Here is a 21,309-nt window from a genome sequence, read left to right as displayed (position 1 = left end):
ACACCCCTGCTAATAGTCAACTTAGTAGGATTCATTCGAGAAGCTTTTTTTTGTGCGGGTTTAGAAGGATTATATCAAAGCAGTTGTTGTAGTGCTTGCTACCGAGCTACTTACTTAGATACTTAGATGGCCCGCCTTCACTGGACGCGCGGGCCCCAGCATCTCTTGCACTCGTTTCCTTCTCTCGCCATTGTCCAAGATGTTCTCGAGTTTCGTAAGTGATGTTGACAAAGTCCTTGAGCAGTATCTAGCTGAGCTCTCAGCTGGTCCATCCGTGTAGCGAACACGTCACCCCATCTCGTTGGCGGTCTCCCTCGATGGCGTTTAGCATCTTTTGGGATCCACTCTGGCATTCTTTTAGTCCATCTATCGTCGATTTTTCTCGTGATCTGACCGGCGGGTAGTAAGTAGCTTCCTAGCGGCGTCTGTCCACGTCTCCGCTGCGTAACAGAGCGCTGGAACAACTGTCGAGTCGAACAGATGGGCACGAAGATCTTGGTCCGTCAGTTGGTCTGTAGCTTCCCTGACGGCTGCAAATGCTGCCCATGCTCTCATTCTCCTATTCAGTTCTTCCTTCAAGACGTTTTTCATGTTCATAGAACGTCCGAGGTATACGTATGACGAAGTTTCCACGACTTGGGAGCCTTCAAGTTGGACTCCTCCGTCCTCGCAGTAGGCGTTCTTCATGAACTGTGTCTTCTTTCTGTTTATTCGCAAACATTCCTATTCTATTTTCTTCCTATTCTCTCCCTGCTTCGTTCAATTCGTTGAGCACCGTTTCTGCTTCATTGGTACTGCTCGAAAAGAGAACGATGTCGTCCGCGAAACGAAGGTTCGAGAGAAATCTTCCATCGACACGTATGCTCCTTTCTTCCCAGGAAAGTGATTTCATTATCCATTGCAATGCAGCCGTAAACAACTTCGGCGATATAGTATCGCCTTGTCGTACACCCTTTCCAAAGGGTATGGTGAGAGGGCGGTGGAAAAGCTGTATCCTAGTCGTACATCGATCGTAGCAATGTCCTCACGTACGACGCGTCCACTTTGATCGGCCAGCGCTGACAGTATTGCATTCGTTTCTACGCTGCCAAAGGCTTTCTCATAGTCGACGAAGGTTAGAACAAAGGGCAGGCAGTGTTCCCGGCAAACCTCTATGACCCTCGACACGGTCTGGATGTGGTCCAAACAGTTGAACTCCTGACGGAATCCAGCTTGTTCTTGAGGCTGGACTTCATCCAGCATCATAGATATGCGCGTGAGGATGATCTTGGTGAATACTTTGTATGACATGCTCAGCAAGCATATCGGACGGTAGTTCCGAAGGTCCTCTCGCTTACCTTTCTTTTGGATAAGAACGGTTCGCGAGGTCTTCCACTGGTTTGGGATCCTTTCTTTCTGAAGGTAGGATGTCATGTGCGCTGCTAAGATTACATGAAGCGGATGGCCACCAGCCCTTAGAAAGTCTACTGATATAAAATCAGGTTCAGGGGTTGTGTCAGGTTTTCTTTCTTTTGATAGCGACTCGTATTTCCGTAGGGAGAATTCATAGTGGAGCTTCACTAGTGGGGATGATCGGGGTTGACACAGATGGTAATGAACGAAAAATGTTCGAGTAGAACCGCTCCGTAATGATTTCCATCTCACGACGAGAAGACGTGCGAGTCCCGTTTTCGCTAAGCAAGGCTGCTAGCAGAATATTATATCTGCGGCACTTCTTTAGACTCGTTCTTCTTTGTGCTGCTTCCAGAATCCTCTTCTGCCTGTATTTCAAAAGATCCTCCTGCAAAGCTTTTCTGCAGCTAGTGTTTGCTACTAACCGCTCAATGTGCGGTGCATTCGGATCAAGCCTCAAAGCCCTTCTTCTTTCCAACAATCTCTTGGTGGTCTTCGAAATTCGATCCAAGTTTGTCGTGCGCGGCTTCGAGGCAAGCTCAGTACAAGCTCGTAATCCTCTGAGCAGCATCTCGTAGTCCTCGACGCGCCAGTCACCTTGGGACAAGGAGTCCTCGAGTACGCAATCGTCGTAGACAACTTCTTTTCTCCTTTGTTGCCGATAGCAGATGTACTTTTCCATCATGTGGCTAAGTCGTATTTTCGCACGAAGGAGACGGTGATCAGAACCACTACAAAAGGGTGGTAATACTGAGACGTCAAGTAGACACCACCCCCGGTTGGTGAGTACGTGGTCGATCTCCGCGCGAGTCGCGCCATTGGGCGATTCCCATGTCCGCCGACAATGATCTTTTTTCATGAAAAGAGAGTTCCCATGAAAGAGGCAAGCGGCGGACAACAGCCCGGCGAGACGATTGCCATTTTCATTCCAGTCCGCTAGTCCAAATCTTCCAAATCTGTATTTCTCTTCTGTGGCCTTTATTAGTTTTGCGTTGAAGTCTCCGACAACGAATTTGTAGAAGGACTTCTCGCAGATTACTTCCTCCAGCTCCTCGTAAAACGTGTCCAGTTCAGAATCATCAGCTGCTGATGTTGGTGAGTTGCAGTTGATGATACTGATGGGTTTTTGGCGCAGAGGGCGAAGGCGAAGAGTGGCCAGACGAGGTGACAGGATTTCGTGAGAATCGACAAGATGTACGACAGATGGGTACACAACAAAACCAGCACCGCCTACATTTCGCGACGGAACCTTCTCTCCACGAAAGACGAGTATACCGTCATTCACCTGTCGCTCCTTCTGCACTTGGTCTCCTGCAGAGCAATCATCAATCAGTGAAATTTGATACGCTCTGCAGCTCCGAGAAGAGCATGCAGGTCAGCGTCTGTGGACGCTGTTCTAGCGTTGTAAGTACACAGCCTGAGACAGTCTCCATGGCGAGTCGTGCGTGTGTCGCCTTGGTCTAGAATCAATGACGTCTGAGCAACCTGAGATTTGACCGCCTCTCACCGGTCACCATACCGTCCGACGTCTGAGACGGCAGGGTCAAGTGTGCAGGGTACTGAGGCAGTGTATATGCTGGAGTAGCAAAAAGACTTTTCTCCAAACTAAGCAGCTGTGCCGCGGCGAGCTTAGCTTTCACCACAGGTCGTCGCCCAATCTATATGGATCAGGGAACCACCTTGCGACATTTTGCCAAGACGGTGGTGAATCTTAGCAGTGGTTACTCTTAGCTAGGCTTCCGATTCCGAGAAGTCGGAGTGTCGAACTCCTTCTCAGCTTGGGAGACCCTGCCGGAGGACGAACCTCCGCTGTGCATCGCTGTTCGACGCCCAGAGTCACCTTCACGCCACTATGAGGCGGTAAACCGTTGTGGAGGCTAAGTAGCCATTTAACCGTTCCTCTCTCAGGTTTGTTTACTATGGCCGGTGCATAGTCTGTCACCTCGCCTCGCTCATACGGGTCAAAAGCGAGTGTCACGTGGTGTCTCTTCCTTTCCTCGCGCAGAGGTCAACGCGTGCGAAAGTGGCCACGATTTGGCAAGGAGTCAACCGATGCTGCCTGGCGCATCGCCTACACTAACACACCCTCATCGCACAACTCGAAAAGAATGCAGAGGGGGGGGGGGGCGTGTGGTGACCGACCTATTTGCGGTCGTCGCGTTCTTTCCTGCTGATGCCAGCTGAGGCACAGGTTTTCCTACAAATACTCTCGCGGATGGCCGGCGCATGGTTCAAAATAAAGGATGACCTGCAGGTACCAGCGAAATACTGTAGAGGCGAGAGAGAGACCTTGGTACCAGTCAGGACAATCACCAAATTGATCACTTCACGGAGGTAGACACATTCCGACGCTGAGATGACCTCCCGTAATTCGCAAGATTAGGACAAGAACAATTCTTAACGAATGTGTTCGCATAATGTAAAATCAACGTTTAGGATACATGAAAAGTGTATTATTTCGACATTAGACACAATTGAAACTATCTTTTGCCCATGGTGCCTCTAGGCTTCGTGACTGACAAACCGGAACCTTCTCAAGGTTGCGCAGCGCCAGCGCTACGCCAGTGAACAAGAAAATGCACTAGCTGGCGCAAAAACCCACGACTGCAATGTAGCCGCGTCAAAGTGATCGATTGATAGATAGCAATCCACGAGAAGATAAGCAACGCTAAGAAACCATTGTAGTTGAGAAAGTCTACAGGATACTAGTCGGTGGGAGCAAGTAAGCAAAAAACAAACCAGAAAACTTTGTAAATGGCGTTTCTCCGCAGAAAGTGGCTGATCCAAAGTCGATCAACTTGACTACGCCATTCTTCATGTCGACCAAAATATTTTCGTCTTTTATGTCGCGATGGATGACATTAAGACGACAGCACGCGAGCACGGTGTCGACCACCTATAGAAAGATGCGATTTCTCCGCTGCAGAAGCGCATGCTGACCACCAACAAAAAGCGCCTCGTACGAGAGAAAAGGGGCACGAACCTGGCGGAAGTAGTCACGCGCTACGTTTTCGGTCAGGAATACTTCTTGTGTAATATAATCGAATAAGTCCATACATGGACTTGGCCTTTCCATGACTATGAAATAACCTTCAAAATTTTCAAACCAGTCGATTGTCTGGATCACACCGGGAATCCCTCTGCACCGCATTAATAGCACGATTTCCAAAGGAACTAATCGACCATCTGTCTAAAATAGTTAAATAATGTAGCCATAAATAGCAGAAAATGTTGATGGAATAGGGTCTTTGTGTGTGAGTCAGATGTTTTTCACGCTTTCATATGTGTAAGCAGCAGTCAGCTGATTGCGTGCGCGTCAACGACAGCGCTCCTACTGCTGCTTCCAAAAAAAGGGCCCCTCCAGGCACTCACGGAAACAAGTAAATCAGATGAGCAACAATATCGCTTCATTGCCAATAAAACAAATAAAATCGAACTCACACACCGAGAGAGAAAAAAAAACTTACATAAGCCCATTCCACCACATAACGCCTCATGATGTACTTGCAGGCGACCGGGAGACTATCAGAAATCCGTAACCCGCAATAAACAGTACCGAAACCTCCACGTCCAAGCTCAGCACCGAGCTTGTACTGTCGCTCGAAGTTGGCGTAATCGTGGGCTGCAAAATGTGTAATTCGACACAAGACTTCTGCAAGAGACTTATAAATGATTGACTGTTAAATTGAAAAGAAAGTCCACTAAGAGGAATATGCCTACTACTAATTCCTTTTAGTGGTTGTATTCATCTTTCATGTTGTCGAGTTGTACATTATGTTCTGTGCGATAGAACTTTGTTCGTGCAACTAAAATGTGGGGAACTCAGGGTACGATAAAACTCCAACTATTTAATTCGAAGTAGCAAGATATAGTTACGTGATGTGTTCCAGTAAACACTGAAGAGAAAGGCCTGCATATCAATATCACCTTAAGAAGTTAAAAGAAATCATATTAAGACGAACAAAGGCTTCACCGATTAAACGATCGATTGAGTGATTATTGAAAGAGAATGGTTATTGAAGTACCAGTCTGAACATCCGGCTAGAACCGGATTTCAGACTTTTTGTGGTGATCACTTTGCTCCCCTTCACTGATCACCGAAAATCAATATTAGTGCCTTTCTCTCTGAAATCAGACGTCTGTACCTCTAACAATCTTTCTTAATCCTTCTTTACTACAAATAAAGGCGAAAGATTTCATAGTTTTCTCTCTAATGAACTCTACATATGAAGAGTATTCAAACTTCAGCTTCGAACGCTCCTTCGAAACTAATATAATGTAGACAAAATTTGAAAGTATTACTCGAAATATGGGTTTTCCTCCTGTTTTACTCCAAGAGTTATCAATGAATGATGCTTTAGCACAAAATGACAATACTAGTTGAAGGAGTTCGAATGTTCTTTTGTCTTGAAACCTCGGCATATTCTGTCTGTGTTTTGCTATAGTGTGCCTACGAGGTTTTTAGATGGAACCTTTATTTGCCTGACGTTTCGGCTTTTTCGCCGTCTTCAGAGGCCTAAATAGAGGATGACTGGAACAATGCTACGTTTATCCCGTCAAGTGCCACACCACCCTGGGTCAGTGTTTCGATAATCGTTCAGGGTAGTGAAAACAGAAACCTATCTACATTGAAAATGGTCTTACGTTTTGCTCCACCGGATGTGGCGCGGCTGGTTGCACGCACTTGTCACTCAGTGTACCAGCGAATGAGTATTACTGCGTGTAGATCACCAACAACGACATAGATTATTTGATCTACACACAGAATATCAGGCGGTTATAGGTCTGCAAGGTTAAATCTTCACTTGCAAGATGAAACGATCTATCGCCGCGTACCAGAGAAAGAATTCCTTGTGCAGTGCAAACGCTTGAATCATGTATGGATGACTATGGGAAAATCTGCTGGCCTTGACGAACGATTTGTTAGCCGCCTAAAGCTTGACAAACCGACCTGCCCTGTGTTCTACAGCCTCATCAAAACGCATAAGCTGAAACCCGATCAGGTCAACTCAACATCAGCGGCCACATTCAAAATCCGACCAATAATAAGTTGTGTGGGAGGACCAACGGATCGCATTTCGTGGTTCCTTAATAAAATCGTGAGTCAAATTTTGCCTAAAATACCATCTCATTTGTCGAACACGCACTATTTCCTTGAGCGATTACGCAATGCGAGAGTTGAGGGCAACTGCGTAATAGAGTCTTTTGATGTAACCTCACTCTACACGAATGTAAAAAACAGTGAGGCGCTGCAAGCTCTCTCTGAGATGATAGATTTATATGGTAACAACTTGGAAACATATGGACTAAGTAAATCTCGCATAATAACGCTTATCAAGGAATGCCTGAATTGTAATATCTTCAGGTGGTCAGGAAATTATTTCGCGCAACTGAGAGGGCTAGCAATGGGTCAACGATTAGCACCAGTACTGGCGATCTGCTTCATGAGCAGAATCGAAGAACCAGTACTTTCGCGTAGACCAATAATGTATTACAGATATATTGACGACTGTTGCATCATAACATCAACACAGTCCGAAATGGACGAGTGTTTCCGAATACTCAACCAACAATCGCAATATATAAGACTCACACGAGAAACCCCAAAAGAAGGATGGCTTCCGTACCTCAACACACAAATAAGTACTTCAAACGGCATTATTAGAGTAAAGTGGTATCGCAAAGAAAGTTGCAAGAACATCATATTGCACGCCAAATCTGCACATCCGACTGCAGTAAAACGCGCAGTGATTCGTAATATGTTCAAAACCGCTAGTGAAGTATGCACTGGCAACCAAGAACGACACGAATCACGAAGACTAGCCTTGAAAATCGCATGTGCCAATGGCCATACAGTACGCATTACCGAAGAACCCGCACTGTAAATAACAATATTCCGCGCGAAAACAAAATTTCTTCCGTCTTCCTTGCCGATATTTCTGTTTCGTGAGCCAGTATAACGCATTTCACATCGTAATCGTTCCAGTTGTGGGCCTCATGTCTGTGCCTTCCTAGTGGTGTTATCAAACTTTTTTGTCGTTTTCCGGCCATGTGTTCATTAATCCTCACTCCAAGATTCCTACCGGTCTCCCCAACGTAAGTTACATTGCATATCAAGCACTCAATCTCATATATTACCCACATTTTTGCGCAGTCGCCTGTTTTTCCGTAAGGACAAATAACACATCTTTCACAGATGCAGTATCTATCATATAGTCTGTTTCTAACAAGCTGACTTTTGATGTTTGCATTTGGGATATTTACCAAGATCACGTCATTTTGTAATTGTGCTTGGATAATGCTGCGCTGAACAGCGGCACTGACACTGTCAGAAATAAAAGGAAGACAAAGAGAAATTTTGTTTTCGCGCGGAATATTGCTGTTTACAGTGTGGGTTCTTGGGTAATGCGCACGTACTGTATGGCCATTGGCACATGCGATTTTCAAGGCTAGTCTTCGCGATTCGTGTCGTTCTTGGTTGCCAGTGCATACTTCACTAGCGGTTTTGAACATACTACGAATCACTGCGCGTTTTACTGCAGTCGGATGTGCAGATTTGGCGTGCAATATGATGTTCTTGCAACTTTCTTTGCGATACCACTTTACTCTAATAATGCCGTTTGAAGTACTTATTTGTGTGTTGAGGTACGGAAGCCATCCTTCTTTTGGGGTTTCTCGTGTGAGTCTTATATATTGCGATTGTTGGTTGAGTATTCGGAAACACTCGTCCATTTCGGACTGTGTTGATGTTATGATGCAACAGTCGTCAATATATCTGTAATACATTATTGGTCTACGCGAAAGTACTGGTTCTTCGATTCTGCTCATGAAGCAGATCGCCAGTACTGGTGCTAATCGTTGACCCATTGCTAGCCCTCTCAGTTGCGCGAAATAATTTCCTGACCACCTGAAGATATTACAATTCAGGCATTCCTTGATAAGCGTTATTATGCGAGATTTACTTAGTCCATATGTTTCCAAGTTGTTACCATATAAATCTATCATCTCAGAGAGAGCTTGCAGCGCCTCACTGTTTTTTACATTCGTGTAGAGTGAGGTTACATCAAAAGACTCTATTACGCAGTTGCCCTCAACTCTCGCATTGCGTAATCGCTCAAGGAAATAGTGCGTGTTCGACAAATGAGATGGTATTTTAGGCAAAATTTGACTCACGATTTTATTAAGGAACCACGAAATGCGATCCGTTGGTCCTCCCACACAACTTATTATTGGTCGGATTTTGAATGTGGCCGCTGATGTTGAGTTGACCTGATCGGGTTTCAGCTTATGCGTTTTGATGAGGCTGTAGAACACAGGGCAGGTCGGTTTGTCAAGCTTTAGGCGGCTAACAAATCGTTCGTCAAGGCCAGCAGATTTTCCCATAGTCATCCATACATGATTCAAGCGTTTGCACTGCACAAGGAATTCTTTCTCTGGTACGCGGCGATAGATCGTTTCATCTTGCAAGTGAAGATTTAACCTTGCAGACCTATAACCGCCTGATATTCTGTGTGTAGATCAAATAATCTATGTCGTTGTTGGTGATCTACACGCAGTAATACTCATTCGCTGGTACACTGAGTGACAAGTGCGTGCAACCAGCCGCGCCACATCCGGTGGAGCAAAACGTAAGACCATTTTCAATGTAGATAGGTTTCTGTTTTCACTACCCTGAACGATTATCGAAACACTGACCCAGGGTGGTGTGGCACTTGACGGGATAAACGTAGCATTGTTCCAGTCATCCTCTATTTAGGCCTCTGAAGACGGCGAAAAAGCCGAAACGTCAGGCAAATAAAGGTTCCATCTAAAAACCTCGTAGGCACACTATAGCAAAACACTAGTTGAAGGGTTTAACAACAACTGATCCGAATGCGTGACCGTTAGCGGAACTCGCGGATGCATCTGCGCTTCCGTCACAAGACGTTCTTTAACACTTGCCAGGTTGTGCCTCCCGGCATTCAATTTATTCTTAGTTCACTTCGTCTGGAACCTGCAACCATGGGTGCTGCAGAATAACCTCCAATTTTGGTCTGTCGCCGCTCTCACGTTACAAACATTTTTGTATCAAATCTTAGCTTCCTATAATTATACTTACTTAGATACTTAGATGGCCCGTCTTCGCTGGACGTGCGGGCCCCAGCATCTCTTCCACTCGTTTCGTTCTCTCGCCATTGTCATCCAAGATGTTCTCGAGTTTCGTGAGTGACGCTGACGAAGTCCATGAGCCGTATCCAGCTGATCTCTCATCTGGTCCATCCGTGCAACGAACACGTCACTCCATCTCGTTGGCGGTCTCCCTCGAGGGCGTTTAGCATCTCTTGGGGTCCACTCTAGCGTTTTTTAGTCCATCTATCGTCGATTCTTCTCATGATGTGACCGGCCCATCTATGTTTTGCTTTCGATACATATTCCGCCCATAGAGAGTCACCTCTCTATCATCAGTTTATCTCAAGGTTTTCTTATGTATTTCATTGATCAATATGGGTGTTTCGCTGTGGCAGCTCTCTCATTTATTTAGTTGTTGTTGTTAAATGTATATAAGGGTGTGATTGTGTGTTGTGCTTGCTTGTTATTGTTAAATGTATATGAAGGATTAATTGCCCAAGTTCAAGTTTGAGGTGTGGTCGGCCTCGAGTAGCACAGAAGGTTCTCAGACGGAAAGACCCGCGTGGCAATAGGTGTTGGTACACATTACACCACTCCCCATCTTTCGGCTTATTGTGCATCGGCCAACTCGACAAGGACCGATCGACAACGAAGGAAGTGTGTTCTACTACGTCTTTTTTACACGCCGTCCACGTCCAAGTCTTCTCCTAAGCTCTTAGTGAACTACGTACAGTATTCAATATGACATCAACCCTGGCGACGCGGCAAGGCCTTTTGACGCGCTCAGGAAACCGTCTGTCGACAATCATACAGGAAGAGTCCGAAGCCATCAATGCGTACGTCCATTCTTCAATGGAGGCAGCTGAAATTTCGGCACTTCGGAAACGGATACCCACAGCCAAAACGGCAAATGGCACCGAAGCAAACAAGCTAGAGGCTGCAATGGAGAAGTTCAGCGAAGCAGTGGACAGCTTGGACAACAAGGCGCAGTCCCAGAGATTATTGAAAGGATTGAAACAAATGCTACAGGAGCACAAACTCTTCTAGATAACGCGAACAAAGCGCTGGCAAGGCTAATTCGACCTCAAGAGGAGGTTGAATTCGACCAGGAACAAAGCTCGCTTAACAGGTGTGAAGTTCCGGAAATGAAACTCGCACCAATCCCAATTTCAAAATTCAGCGGAAAACTCTGGGAATGGGAGACCTGGAAATCTTTCGAGCACACCGTGAATTCCAGAAACATTGACAACCTCTTCAAGTTCAACTACCTTCTTGACGCCCTTGAAGGAGACACAGAAGAATGTGTGAAGCATTTCGAGGTCTCGGGAAGCACCTACCAATTGGTGATTGAGCATCTGAAGGAGAAATATGGCGACAAAAAGGCTTTGATTGATTTTCAACTTTTGAAGAATTTCCACGGAGCACGCGCCCGAACCGATAGTCTAGAAGACCAGGAAGCACTTTGCGAGCAACTTCACTCTATAACTTCGCAACTGACACTCAAAGGGGAACACGTCGACAATGTTTTCCTGCAAAAGAAGCTGCTTGCGAAGTTCACGGTGGACGTTCAGAGGCATATCTTGCGGCAGAAAACGCAGTTGAAGAACGAAGGAAGTTGGAGTGCGGCAGCTTTGCTCTCAGCAGCAAAGGAGCATATCAAGACCGAGCTTAAGGTCAACCGCCAAGTTGAACATAGCCTAGGAAGTGAAAAAATGGAGAAAACAAATGCTGGAAAGAAGAAATATTTCGACAAAACAGAAGTAGTCCTTCGTGTAGCACCTTGTTTCTACTGCCAAAAAAGCGGACATCCAGCGAAGGACTGTGACGAAGTCACTTCTCGGGAGCAACGAGTACAAATAATGAGAATGCAGAATCTCTGCCACAATTGTGGAGGAAAGGATCACTGGGCTAAGAAATGGCCCGAAGGAACTTGCAGAATCTGCAGACAAGCCGGACACCACACGTCCATTTGCAAAGAACTCTTCAGCTCTCAGGAAGCCAGTCAAAAGCCTCCACTCCGAGAAGTACCACAGAAGCAGGGAACGAAGCCTCAACTACCCAAGGCCAAGACTTTGAAAATAAATACGGTCGCTTCGAATGACGGTAGCAAAGGGGAAAGGAAAGCTTCAAACGTAGTCTTTCACGTCAGGAACACAACGAAGGTTCTCATTCAGGCGGGACAAGCCAGAGTACTTAATCCGACAACAAAAGCGTTAGAACCAGTCTACAGGAGCCGATCGATCGTTCATCAGTAGCAGTTTGGCTGAGCGCCTCCAGCTGGAAGACGTAGATTTCAGTCGTCTAAGCATCGGCACCTTCGGCGCTCACAAGCCTTCCGAAAGGAATTGTGGTATCACGGTTCTCCGCATGTGGGATGCTGAGGGAGTTCCACATACGTTCACAGTTACGAAAATCGATACCATTACAAAACCATTAACAAGAAGCAGACTGAGTCAAGAGGACAAGCAGTTCCTGTTTGAAAACGATATTCATCTCTCCATCAACCATACTGTCGAGAAGATTCAGCCGGATATCCTTCTTGGTTGCGCCGATCTTTTCTCACTCCTCAAGGATGGACCAGAAGCTCAAACAACTCCATCCGAATTGAAAGCAATCCCCTCGAGACTAGGATATCTCATATCTGGACGAAGCGGCGAAGAATTAGTCAACTCGGAAAGTTCGGTAGAAGTGACCCAAACAATAGCCTTAGAGGACACAGATAATGATTTTGCGCAGACTTGGGAACAGTTCTGTGAATTTAAGAAGTCCGGAGTTAAGGAATTTTCGGGTCCAATAACGGAGGAACTGGAGCAGACAAACGCAGAAGTCTGAAAAGTTTTTGAAGAAACTATCGAAAAAAAAAGAAGATGGATACTATGTGCGCCTTCCAAGGAAGAAGGAAGCAAGCGGACTTCCGGACAATAAATCGATTGCATATCGTCGTCTGCAAGCAAATCTTTCTGAGCTTAGGAAGGATCCCAATCTACTGCAGCAGCACGACGACACGATAAAGAGTCAACTCAAGCTGGGTATCATCAAAGAAGTTGCTGAGGATTTAATAGTCGAAGAAGGAGAAGTTGTGCACTACCTAGCACATCAAGCCGTTGTCACGCCGCACAAAGAAACTACCAAGCTAAGCGTTGTGTTCGATGCTTCAGCACATCTAAGCAATTCCCCGTCGCTGAACGACGTTCTCTATCAAGAACCAGCTCATTCTTCCGAAGATGTGGGACATCTTGCTCCGGTTTAGATTTGGAGATGTTGCCATCATCAGCGACGTTGAAAAAGCCTTTCTGCAAGTACGGGTGCATACCAAAGACTGAAATGCAACAAGGTTCATGTGGGTACGAGACCAACCACTCACTCGGGAGAATCTAGTGTTCTTCCGGTTTACAAGAGTGATTTTTGGGTTGAACTGCTCTCCCTTTCTGCTTGCCGGAACCATAGTGCATCACCTAAGAACGCATGTCGAGGACCAGCTTGCCAAGGAAATCGAAGACAACACATATGTGGACAATCTCATCGTAACCAAAAGATCATCAAACGAAGGGTTGCGGTTTTACAACGATTCGAAAGTCGTTTTCAAGCTCAATATGAACCTTTGCGAATTTCAATCCAATGATAAGCAGTTGAAGAAACGAATCAGTCCGCCGACCTAGCTGGGAATGATAACCCGAAAGTCCTTGGAATACTATGGAACACTGAGAAAGATGAACTAGTGCTTTCGTGCAACTACCCTCCGAAAGCGAAAGTGACAAAGAGGTCAGTCTCAGAACAAGTTGCTACAATATACGTTCTTCAAGGATGGCTCACACCTCTCATGCTGGCCGATAAAAGATTCCTCCAATCGCTGTGGAAATTCGACTACTCCTGGGATACGGAAGTATCTGAGGAGCATCAGCAACAATAGAAAGGTAACAACCAAGCAGTCAATGGCTTTCAGTGTGTGTTGCCGCGAGAGGTCGCTCAGATCGACACGCCAATAAAGCTTGTGCTGTTCTCAGACGCTAGCGGACCAGCTATGGCAATGTGTGCTTACCTTGCTTCCACCCTAGGAAGCAATTTACTCGCTGGAAAATCCAAACTTCCACCCACCAAAGACATCGTGACGATTCCAAAATTAGAGCTCAACGCCGCTACAATGGCTACTCGTGTTGCACACTCAATCTTTACTGCGATTCGATACCGCACAAGGATCTCAGAAATAGTCATCTCGTCTGACTCACAAATCACTCTCAAATGGATCGCATCGCCTTGCCGAGAAAGAGCAAGAGTATTTGTTAAGAATCGTGTAACCAAGATACGAAAGATTGTGAAGGACATTCCAGTCACTGTTCATTTTGGATATGTGAGAACCGCAATGAATCCAGCAGACTCGGCAACAAGAGAAGTCGATAAGGACGACATGACTGACCATATGTGGTGGAAGAGACCAAAGTTTATCCTGGATCCAATAGAGTAATGGCCAAAGACATGTCGTCTCTTCAAGATACCAGATGACGTGGAGAACGACAGCTGCGCGCTTCCTCGTCGGCGAAAAGAACTCACATTATGGAACTACTGGACTGTAAGAGGCACAATGAAATGAATTCGGTCATTACCACAGTTGCATACGTCCTAAGATTCGTCAAACGACTTATGGGAAAAAGCGAATCGCGACTCCAATCCAGAGTTGTAGGAAACGTTCCGGAACTACGTCACATGACAACGGATTCCTATATTACTGTGAAAGAAAGGCAAATAGCTCTACAAGTAGTAGTGTGCAATCACCAAGCAGTTCACTTAACAGAGGATCGTCAGAAAGCGCTTAAGCAACTAAAACTGCAGAAAGGCGACTCTGGAATTTTCCGTTGGCGAGGTCGCATGGACAACTCCATCCTGCCACACCAAGCTCGACAGCCGATCTTCATAGTTGCCAAGAGCGATCTAGCGAAAGCGACGGTGAGGGAATCACACAGTCCAATGCATTGCAGTACTGCGCATACCATGGCAAACGTGAGGAAATACTACCGGATTCACAAACTTCGACAGCTTGTGCAACAAGTCATCAGGAGATGCGTTCCGTGTCAGAAAATGAACAACCTTCCGTTCAAGTATCCGGAGATGAAGGACCTCCCTGATTGACGCGTACAAAGAGCACGGCCATTCGAGCCCGTTGGCATCAAGTATTTTGGTCCCCTTACGGTAAAAGAGCGCGATGAAACCGTCAAAGCCTATGGTATTATTATTACGTGTACAGTGACAAGGCTTCTCCATTTGGAACTCGTGTCAGATATGACTACTGCTAACCTGCTAAACGCTCTATGACGGTTCTTTGCTAGGAGAGGTGTCCCAACCTCGATCACTTCGGACAATGGACCCTATTTTCTTCTAGGAGAGCGGATTCTCCAGGATGCTGTACTGCCGGTTATCAATGACAAATCCTTTGCCAACGCCATGGCTACAAAGGGAATCACGTGGAAGACAATCACCCCGTACGCCCCGTGGCAGGGAGCTTTCTATGAGCGTTTGATCAAATCTGTTAAACATTCCCTTTACAAAGTCATTCAAGGAAGGGTCCTAACCAAGTCAGAAATGGAAACCTTGCTGATTGAGATTGAAGGCAGTCTCAATACAAGACCGCTGTCATATCAGGAACAGCATTGGGATAAAACGACCGATCGACTTCATACAACGTGACATGGTGATCACATTCCCTTTTGAAACATGTAGCACCGGAAGTGAGGATGAGAACTATCTTCCGCTTGAAGAGAAAATTGCATTTCGAAACCGTCGCCAAGCGGAAGAGGCTCTTAAATCAAGTCACGAGTATACGGAACGCTTCTGGAAAATATGAAGTCAACAATATCTTAGCAGTCTTCGAGAAACTCACAAGCTCGAGATAAGCAGCAAACGAGGATCACGAACGAGTCCGACTTTAAATAAAGTGGTGCTCATCTCAGATCCAGTAATGCCTCGTAATTCCTGGAAAATTGGAATATTTCGTAAACTGAAACAATCTCCAACGGGAGTGGTACGTGAAGCAGAAATTCAACTACCGAACAGACGCCTCGTTCGCCGACCTGTCAATCTTCTCGTCCCGATTGAATTGGACGACAACGAAGAAGCTGCCGACTGCGAAAGTGCTAAAAACGAAGAGGAAACAAGTGCTCACCCCACGGACGAAGCCCCCGAATTTACAAAAGAGACGCGCTACAATTTACGTCCACGGAAATAGCTCGACTACAGTAATCTCCACCACGGTACCGCGAACATGCAATTAGTAAAGACTTCCTACAACACTATTGCTGCTGGCACTACTAGCGCTTTTCAATGCATCAGTCGAAGCAGTTTCGACTCCATTGCCTTCCGTTCGAGCATTCGCACGCCGCTCTTCAAAAGGAGTTGAACTCACATCGTTCAACGCCCAGAAGTATGAGCTTTGCGCAGAAGAATACTGCATCGTTAATGAGAAACCGCCGAAAAAGGAAACGATACAGCTACTTCCAGAAATCACCTTGCAGGACTACTTCATTCAGTGGGAAATCTCCGATGGTCACCAAGTGACAGTTGTTGAAGCCACCTGCCCTCAAGTACCGTTCTGCGAAAACGTTTAGTACTGGTTCTGTACAGCTAACGCGCTGAACCCAAAATGCTCACCTCGAGCAGCGATTATAGTAATTGCGATCGGCCTCTACCTTACTACACTGATCTACGTTCTGTGCTACGTACCTGTAACGCTAGGCATACCATGTCGGATTCTCTGCAAAATTCTTGACGACTCCACATCATCAGCGCCGGGAGCCCACTCCCAGCAGTGCGGAACACGCGCCAACGAGAGCAGATTGTTCACGCGATACAACACCAAGGTCAACTCGCACATCGCTGGGCCATCATCCTTCGCCACCAGATCAACTATGCCGGGGAGTATAGAGAGTCATCTCTCCATGATCAGTTTATCTCAACACTTTCTTATGTATTTCATTGATCAATATGGGTGTTTCGCTGTGGTAGCTCTCTCATTTATCTAGTTGTTGTTGTTAAATATATAATATAATATAATATATATATATATATATAAGGGTGTGATTGTGTGTTGTGCTTGCTTGTTATTGTTAAATGTATATAAAGGATTGATTGCCCAAGTTCAAGTTTCAGGTGTGGTCGGCCCCGAGTGGCACAGAAGGTTCTCAGACGGAAAGACCCGCGTGGCAATAGGTGTTGGTACACATTACACCACTCCCCATCTTTCGGCTTACCGCTGGGTCGCGAAGACGGGACATTCCTCTTAAGTCAGAGCTGCGAAGACCGGCCAGGTGTTGTGTGCGCCGGTTAAACTTCAGAAGGCATCTCTCAAGGGCTCTGCGGGTAGTAATTAGCTTCCTAGCGGTGTCTGCCCACGTCTCCGCTGCGTAACAGAGCGCTGGAAGAACTATCGAGTCGAACAGATGGGCACGAAGATCTTGGTCCGTCAGTTGGTCCGCAGCTTCCCGGACGGCTGCGAATGCTGCCCATGCTCTCATTCTTCTATTCAGTTCTTCCTTCAAGACGTTTTCCATGTTCATGGAACGTCCGAGGTATACGTATGACGAAGTTTCCACGATTTGGGAGCCTTCAAAGTTGTACTCCTCCGTCCTCGCAGAAGGCGTTCTTCATGAACTGTTCCTTCTTTCTGTTTATTCGCAAACATTCCTATTCTATTTTCTTCCTATTCTCTCCCTGCTTCGTTCAATTCGTTGAGCACCGTTTCTGCTTCATTGGTACTGCTCGAAAAGAGAACGATGTCGTCCGCGGAACGGAGGTTCGAGAGAAATCTTCCATCGACACGTATGCTCCTTTCTTCCCAGGAAAGTGATTTCATTATCCATTGCAATGCAGCCGTAAACAACTTCGGCGATATAGTATCGCCTTTTCGTACCCCCTTTCCAATGGGTATGGTGAGAGAGCGGTAGAAAAGCTGTATCCTACTCGTACATCGATCATAGGAATTGGCTAATTGGTTTTTGGTGCAGGGAGCGGAGGCGAAGAATGGCCAGACGAGGTGACAGGATTTCGTGGGAATCGACAAGATGGACGACAGATGGGTACACGACAAAACCAGCACCACCTACATTTCGCGACGGAACCTTCTCTCCACGAAAGACGAGTATACCGTCATTCACCTGTCGCTACTTCTGCACTTGGTCGCCCAACCTATACGGATCAGGGAGCCACCTTGCGACGCTTTGCCAAGACGGACGGTGGTTAGCAATCTTAGCAGTGGTTTACTCTTAGCTAGGTTTCCGATTCCGAGAAGTCGGAATGTCGGATGTGTCGAACTCCTTCACAGCTTGGGAGACCCTGCCGGAGGACGAACCTCCGCTGTGCATCGCAGTTCGACGCCCAGTGTCACCACACCACTATGAGGCGGTAAACCGTTGTGGAGGTGAACTATGGACTAGCATTTTTAAAAGCCACAAGAGTAAGAAAAATAACAACGGAACTGTGGAAAGTAGAAAAGAGAAACCAATAGGGCAAAAAAAAAACTACAAATATCAAAAGCTCCGTTTGACTTTGCAAAAAAAGAAAACAAGGAGAAACTTGACTAAATGTTTGACAAACCAGATGGTCCTCATCATCTGATATGTGAGATCCCCTGTCATCAATATCCTCTTCGTTGTCTCCAAATGAAGAAAATGTGTTCACCACCATTTTGGCCAACTTCCCAATTCTTCGATCAAGGTCAATGACAATCCCACGCATTTGTGATCTCACACTCAACACCCATTTCCCTTGATGCCTGTGAGCATAGTTGATACGTTCTTTGCGGAAAGAAGAAATAGTTTGTTTGAGTTTCTCCAGTAGCCTCCATAACATTTTCCGAAAAGGACAGCTCATCAAAATTGTCAATGAAACTGAGTTTGAATCCATGAAATGATGATTGACATGCCAATTCCTTCATTACACATACTGTCACATTGCTTTTCTGAAGTGACAGCACCAATGCGGGCATCCCATCCGCAAGGCCTTGACTGTACAATGGCATGCAAACGTACATTCCATTATGGATAACCAACGAGAGATTTACATCGAAATCCTGACTGGCTTGCTGTGGTGAGAACATCGCGTGCTGAAAACTGTTTCTTCTTTTACTTGCTGCTCGAACTACACTACTCCTCTCGACTATCCAATAGTCATAAGTGTTTTTGTAGTTCAGCCACAGAAGATGCTGGTCTTATCAATAGCGCTCGACTTGATCAACAATTTGGGGCGGTTCACACTGTAAACTCTATCGCAGCATCTCCAAATAATCGTTCCTTAGCTGAACCTTGTTCTTTCACCACCCAACGATTTGTTAGCTCTGCATCCAAACTTTCGATAGTGAAACGAGCCGCAGTAGCGGTGGGAGTGGCAGCTGTCAGTTGTAATCAGGGAACTCCTTGTCCTTTCACCGTCAAGAAGAAGAGTAACAATGGTTCCTTGTCCGTTGAAGAAGTCTGTGTTGCAGCCTGCGCCCAACCGAATCGCTCTGCCCTGAGGCGGCTTACCAATGCTGAGAGCTCACTACGAAACGATTGTTCGGCAAACAAAATTTGATTTAAAAGATCTGTGGTGAAGGAGTCGTTCACTTGACCTAAAGTGACAGTCACCTGTAATTATAGAGGTGTGTCGCCTGTAATTATAGCAATAAGTAAGAAGTAATAAGTAAGTGAAAAGTATACCAGTGGACAAGACCGCAACCTTGAGGCAATTGAAACGCCACCTTTCTATCCAAGTATGTGCCTTGTACAAGCGAATCCCTGCAACGGCAACAAACGACTTACTTAAGAGGTCCACGGTTTTGCAAAATGACAATGATTTGTACGTGTTTCTCGGAGTGGACAGCTAGCCCGCTTGCAAATTCACGTGAAAGCAGGAGTCATGGCAGAGAGATGATGATGTGAGAAAAATTGCACTGGCGCGACTATGCAGCTATCATTGCGAAGTAACCAAAGAACCTGGCACGACCTGTTCCAAAAATATACTCCACTTATTTGCAGCTCGATGTTGAGGCATACTGAGTCCAGCCGTCACAGAAGTGGTGAAGGACAGCAGCTTTTGCACTTTACTTGCAAAGCGAAAGATAAAAATAGGATTTTGGACAGGCGCACGAGTGCAAGATGGTTGCGGAGAAACCGGTCTGGTAGTGCCGGAGAAATGTCCGCCGTCTTCACTGCGCAATGATCGTCCTTAACGTGCACGATCTGAGCATAAGCACGTACACTTGCACAAAGCGCTGTCAGGTTATTAGGCGCACTACTTGGCCTATACATAACTCTGCACAAGCGCCAAGCACGTAACCTCCACCATTAAATAATCTAGCCCTCCTGCTCCTTCCCTTCAGGCTACGGCTCTACTAGTGCACGGGAAATCTTACACTACCAACAGGCTGGTTTTCGGTGTCGGATTACTGGGAATTGGGGACCTTAATAATCGTTAAAGAGCGGCAGCAATAGTAGCTGCTCATTCGAACCCAAGTGTTCTTACTCTACGTCTGTATCGAGAATGTCGAGCGCAAAAGGAATGTGACCAAAATTGCGAGCGCGAATGTGTTATCCAATAAGCCAACTCTAGCGTAAATCATGTCGATTTAACCAAGAATAGTGCTACATTTTTGCTGTCTTATCCTCTATAAATCACAAAACTCAGAGCATCCTCCCTGCTTATCAATAAACCAGTCTGAACGTCCGGCTAAAGCCGGACTTCGGCAATTGCGCGTTTAATGACGCTCACTGCGTTTTCTTCCTGCTTGCGAAATGCCCAGGTTTCCGAAGAATAGGTCAAAGCAGGAAGTACGATGGTGTTGAAGAGGTGAGCACGGAGCCGGATGTTCGATGCTCTTATACGCTCCCCAAGCCGCTGGTCTCCTCCTGTCCAGTTCGGGGGTCAGGTCGTTCATCATGTTCAGTTCCCGACCCAGATAAACGTAGCTGGTGCATTCGGATATGTTCGTTCCGTTGAGCGTGAATGGGGTGATCCAGTACTCATCCGTTCCGCATGAACTCGCCTTTTGTAGATTCAGCTGAGGACCGATGCATCCACATGTTTTGTCGAATTCGGTCAGCATTCGTTCCGCTTGGCTGATGCTAGGTGTTATCAGTACGATGTCATCAGCAAAGCGCAAATGGTGTAGCTGCCGACCATCAACCTTCACTCCCATGTCGTCCCATTCCAACTTTCGCATTGCGTTCTCGAGTGTGGCTGTGAATATTTTGGGTGAGATTGTATCACCCTGTCGGACCCCCCTCTTCATGTCAATGATGATGTTCTTGTAGAATGGCGAAATTCCAGTCGTGAAGTTACTGTACAACTCTCGAAGTACCTTTATGTACTGAGTAGGGACGCCTTGGTTGTCCAAAAGGCTTCCACGACCGCTTCCGTCTCAACTAAGTCGAAGACCTTCTTCAAGTCGATGAAGGTGAGACAGAGCGGCATCTTGTACTCTCGTGATACCTCGGTGAGTTTCGAAACAGTGTGAATGTGGTCAATCGTGCTGAATCCTTTTCGAAACCCTGCTCGCTCGCATGGATGCGCTTCATCCAAGACTTTTCAATCCTATTAAGGATCACTCTTCTAAAGAGCTTGTAGATGACGGACAGTAAGCAGATTGGGCGATAGTTACTGATGTCATGTGGATCTCCCTTTTTATACAACAACACGGTCTTGCTGGTCTTCCACTGTTTAGGAACCTTGCATTCCGACAGATAACGTGTAAAGAACCTTGCCAGAGATCAGAGTAGAAGTCGTAGATGATTTTCTCCCCAGTGTTTCGCCACTTGATTAGTGGAAATGAATAGCTGAAATTGGAAA

At 46.1% G+C, this 21,309-nt stretch overlaps 11 protein-coding genes across 15 annotated transcripts; 5 read left to right on the top strand and 6 right to left on the bottom strand.

Annotated features, from left to right (window-relative positions):
- Positions 1–366: 366 nt before the first annotated feature.
- On the bottom strand, positions 367–687 carry RB195_008099 (uncharacterized protein; the record flags this gene model as incomplete). Its single annotated transcript, XM_064194458.1, has 1 exon — positions 367–687. The coding sequence occupies one exon, from the start codon at positions 685–687 to the stop codon at positions 367–369; it is 321 nt and encodes a 106-aa protein (XP_064045603.1).
- Positions 688–891: 204 nt separating this feature from the next.
- Positions 892–1,413, bottom strand: RB195_008098 (uncharacterized protein; the record flags this gene model as incomplete). Of its 2 annotated transcripts, none has more annotated exons than XM_064194457.1 (1): positions 892–1,413. In XM_064194457.1, one exon carries the CDS (start codon positions 1,411–1,413, stop codon positions 892–894), a length of 522 nt encoding a protein of 173 aa, XP_064045601.1. The 2 variants fall into 2 exon arrangements, with proteins under 2 accessions (XP_064045601.1, XP_064045602.1); XM_064194456.1 differs by having other exon boundaries at positions 892–1,290.
- Positions 1,414–1,543: 130 nt separating this feature from the next.
- On the bottom strand, positions 1,544–9,137 carry RB195_008096 (uncharacterized protein; the record flags this gene model as incomplete). Of its 2 annotated transcripts, XM_064194453.1 has the most annotated exons (7): positions 1,544–2,703; positions 4,132–4,288; positions 4,376–4,582; positions 4,860–5,014; positions 7,629–7,698; positions 7,810–8,881; positions 9,088–9,137. In XM_064194453.1, 7 exons carry the CDS (start codon positions 9,135–9,137, stop codon positions 1,544–1,546), a joined length of 2,871 nt encoding a protein of 956 aa, XP_064045598.1. The 2 variants fall into 2 exon arrangements, with proteins under 2 accessions (XP_064045598.1, XP_064045600.1); XM_064194454.1 differs by lacking the exons at positions 7,629–7,698; positions 7,810–8,881; positions 9,088–9,137 and adding an exon at positions 6,344–6,377.
- Positions 6,798–7,277, top strand: RB195_008097 (uncharacterized protein; the record flags this gene model as incomplete). The annotated part of the gene is made up of 1 exon (XM_064194455.1): positions 6,798–7,277. One exon carries the CDS (start codon positions 6,798–6,800, stop codon positions 7,275–7,277), a length of 480 nt encoding a protein of 159 aa, XP_064045599.1.
- Positions 9,138–10,242: 1,105 nt separating the features above from the next.
- RB195_008095 (uncharacterized protein) lies at positions 10,243–13,963 on the top strand (the record flags this gene model as incomplete). 3 transcript variants are annotated; one of them, XM_064194452.1, is made up of 5 exons in its annotated part: positions 10,243–10,337; positions 10,400–11,604; positions 11,732–12,273; positions 12,347–12,745; positions 13,445–13,963. In XM_064194452.1, the coding sequence occupies 5 exons, from the start codon at positions 10,243–10,245 to the stop codon at positions 13,961–13,963; spliced, it is 2,760 nt and encodes a 919-aa protein (XP_064045595.1). The 3 variants fall into 3 exon arrangements, with proteins under 3 accessions (XP_064045595.1, XP_064045597.1, XP_064045596.1); XM_064194451.1 differs by lacking the exon at positions 13,445–13,963 and having other exon boundaries at positions 11,732–12,327; positions 12,494–12,751; XM_064194450.1 differs by lacking the exons at positions 10,243–10,337; positions 10,400–11,604; positions 11,732–12,273; positions 12,347–12,745 and having other exon boundaries at positions 13,523–13,963.
- Positions 13,964–14,052: 89 nt separating this feature from the next.
- On the top strand, positions 14,053–14,625 carry RB195_008094 (uncharacterized protein; the record flags this gene model as incomplete). Its single annotated transcript, XM_064194449.1, has 1 exon — positions 14,053–14,625. One exon carries the CDS (start codon positions 14,053–14,055, stop codon positions 14,623–14,625), a length of 573 nt encoding a protein of 190 aa, XP_064045594.1.
- Positions 14,626–15,451: 826 nt separating this feature from the next.
- RB195_008093 (uncharacterized protein) lies at positions 15,452–15,718 on the top strand (the record flags this gene model as incomplete). Its single annotated transcript, XM_064194448.1, has 1 exon — positions 15,452–15,718. The coding sequence occupies one exon, from the start codon at positions 15,452–15,454 to the stop codon at positions 15,716–15,718; it is 267 nt and encodes an 88-aa protein (XP_064045593.1).
- A 952-nt stretch (positions 15,719–16,670) lies between these two features.
- On the bottom strand, positions 16,671–17,039 carry RB195_008092 (uncharacterized protein; the record flags this gene model as incomplete). Its single annotated transcript, XM_064194447.1, has 1 exon — positions 16,671–17,039. The coding sequence occupies one exon, from the start codon at positions 17,037–17,039 to the stop codon at positions 16,671–16,673; it is 369 nt and encodes a 122-aa protein (XP_064045592.1).
- Positions 17,040–17,408: 369 nt separating this feature from the next.
- RB195_008090 (uncharacterized protein) lies at positions 17,409–19,056 on the top strand (the record flags this gene model as incomplete). The annotated part of the gene is made up of 4 exons (XM_064194445.1): positions 17,409–17,412; positions 17,493–17,723; positions 17,774–17,905; positions 18,677–19,056. 4 exons carry the CDS (start codon positions 17,409–17,411, stop codon positions 19,054–19,056), a joined length of 747 nt encoding a protein of 248 aa, XP_064045590.1.
- Positions 18,203–18,583, bottom strand: RB195_008091 (uncharacterized protein; the record flags this gene model as incomplete). The annotated part of the gene is made up of 1 exon (XM_064194446.1): positions 18,203–18,583. One exon carries the CDS (start codon positions 18,581–18,583, stop codon positions 18,203–18,205), a length of 381 nt encoding a protein of 126 aa, XP_064045591.1.
- Positions 19,057–20,218: 1,162 nt separating the features above from the next.
- RB195_008089 (uncharacterized protein) lies at positions 20,219–20,683 on the bottom strand (the record flags this gene model as incomplete). The annotated part of the gene is made up of 1 exon (XM_064194444.1): positions 20,219–20,683. One exon carries the CDS (start codon positions 20,681–20,683, stop codon positions 20,219–20,221), a length of 465 nt encoding a protein of 154 aa, XP_064045589.1.
- Positions 20,684–21,309: the final 626 nt, after the last annotated feature.

Source organism: Necator americanus, chromosome III (genome assembly GCF_031761385.1).
Source record: "Necator americanus strain Aroian chromosome III, whole genome shotgun sequence".
Lineage (NCBI taxonomy): Eukaryota > Metazoa > Nematoda > Chromadorea > Rhabditida > Ancylostomatidae > Necator > Necator americanus.
Note: the sequence above shows the minus strand (reverse complement) of the source record. Positions and strands in the feature narration are given on the sequence as shown.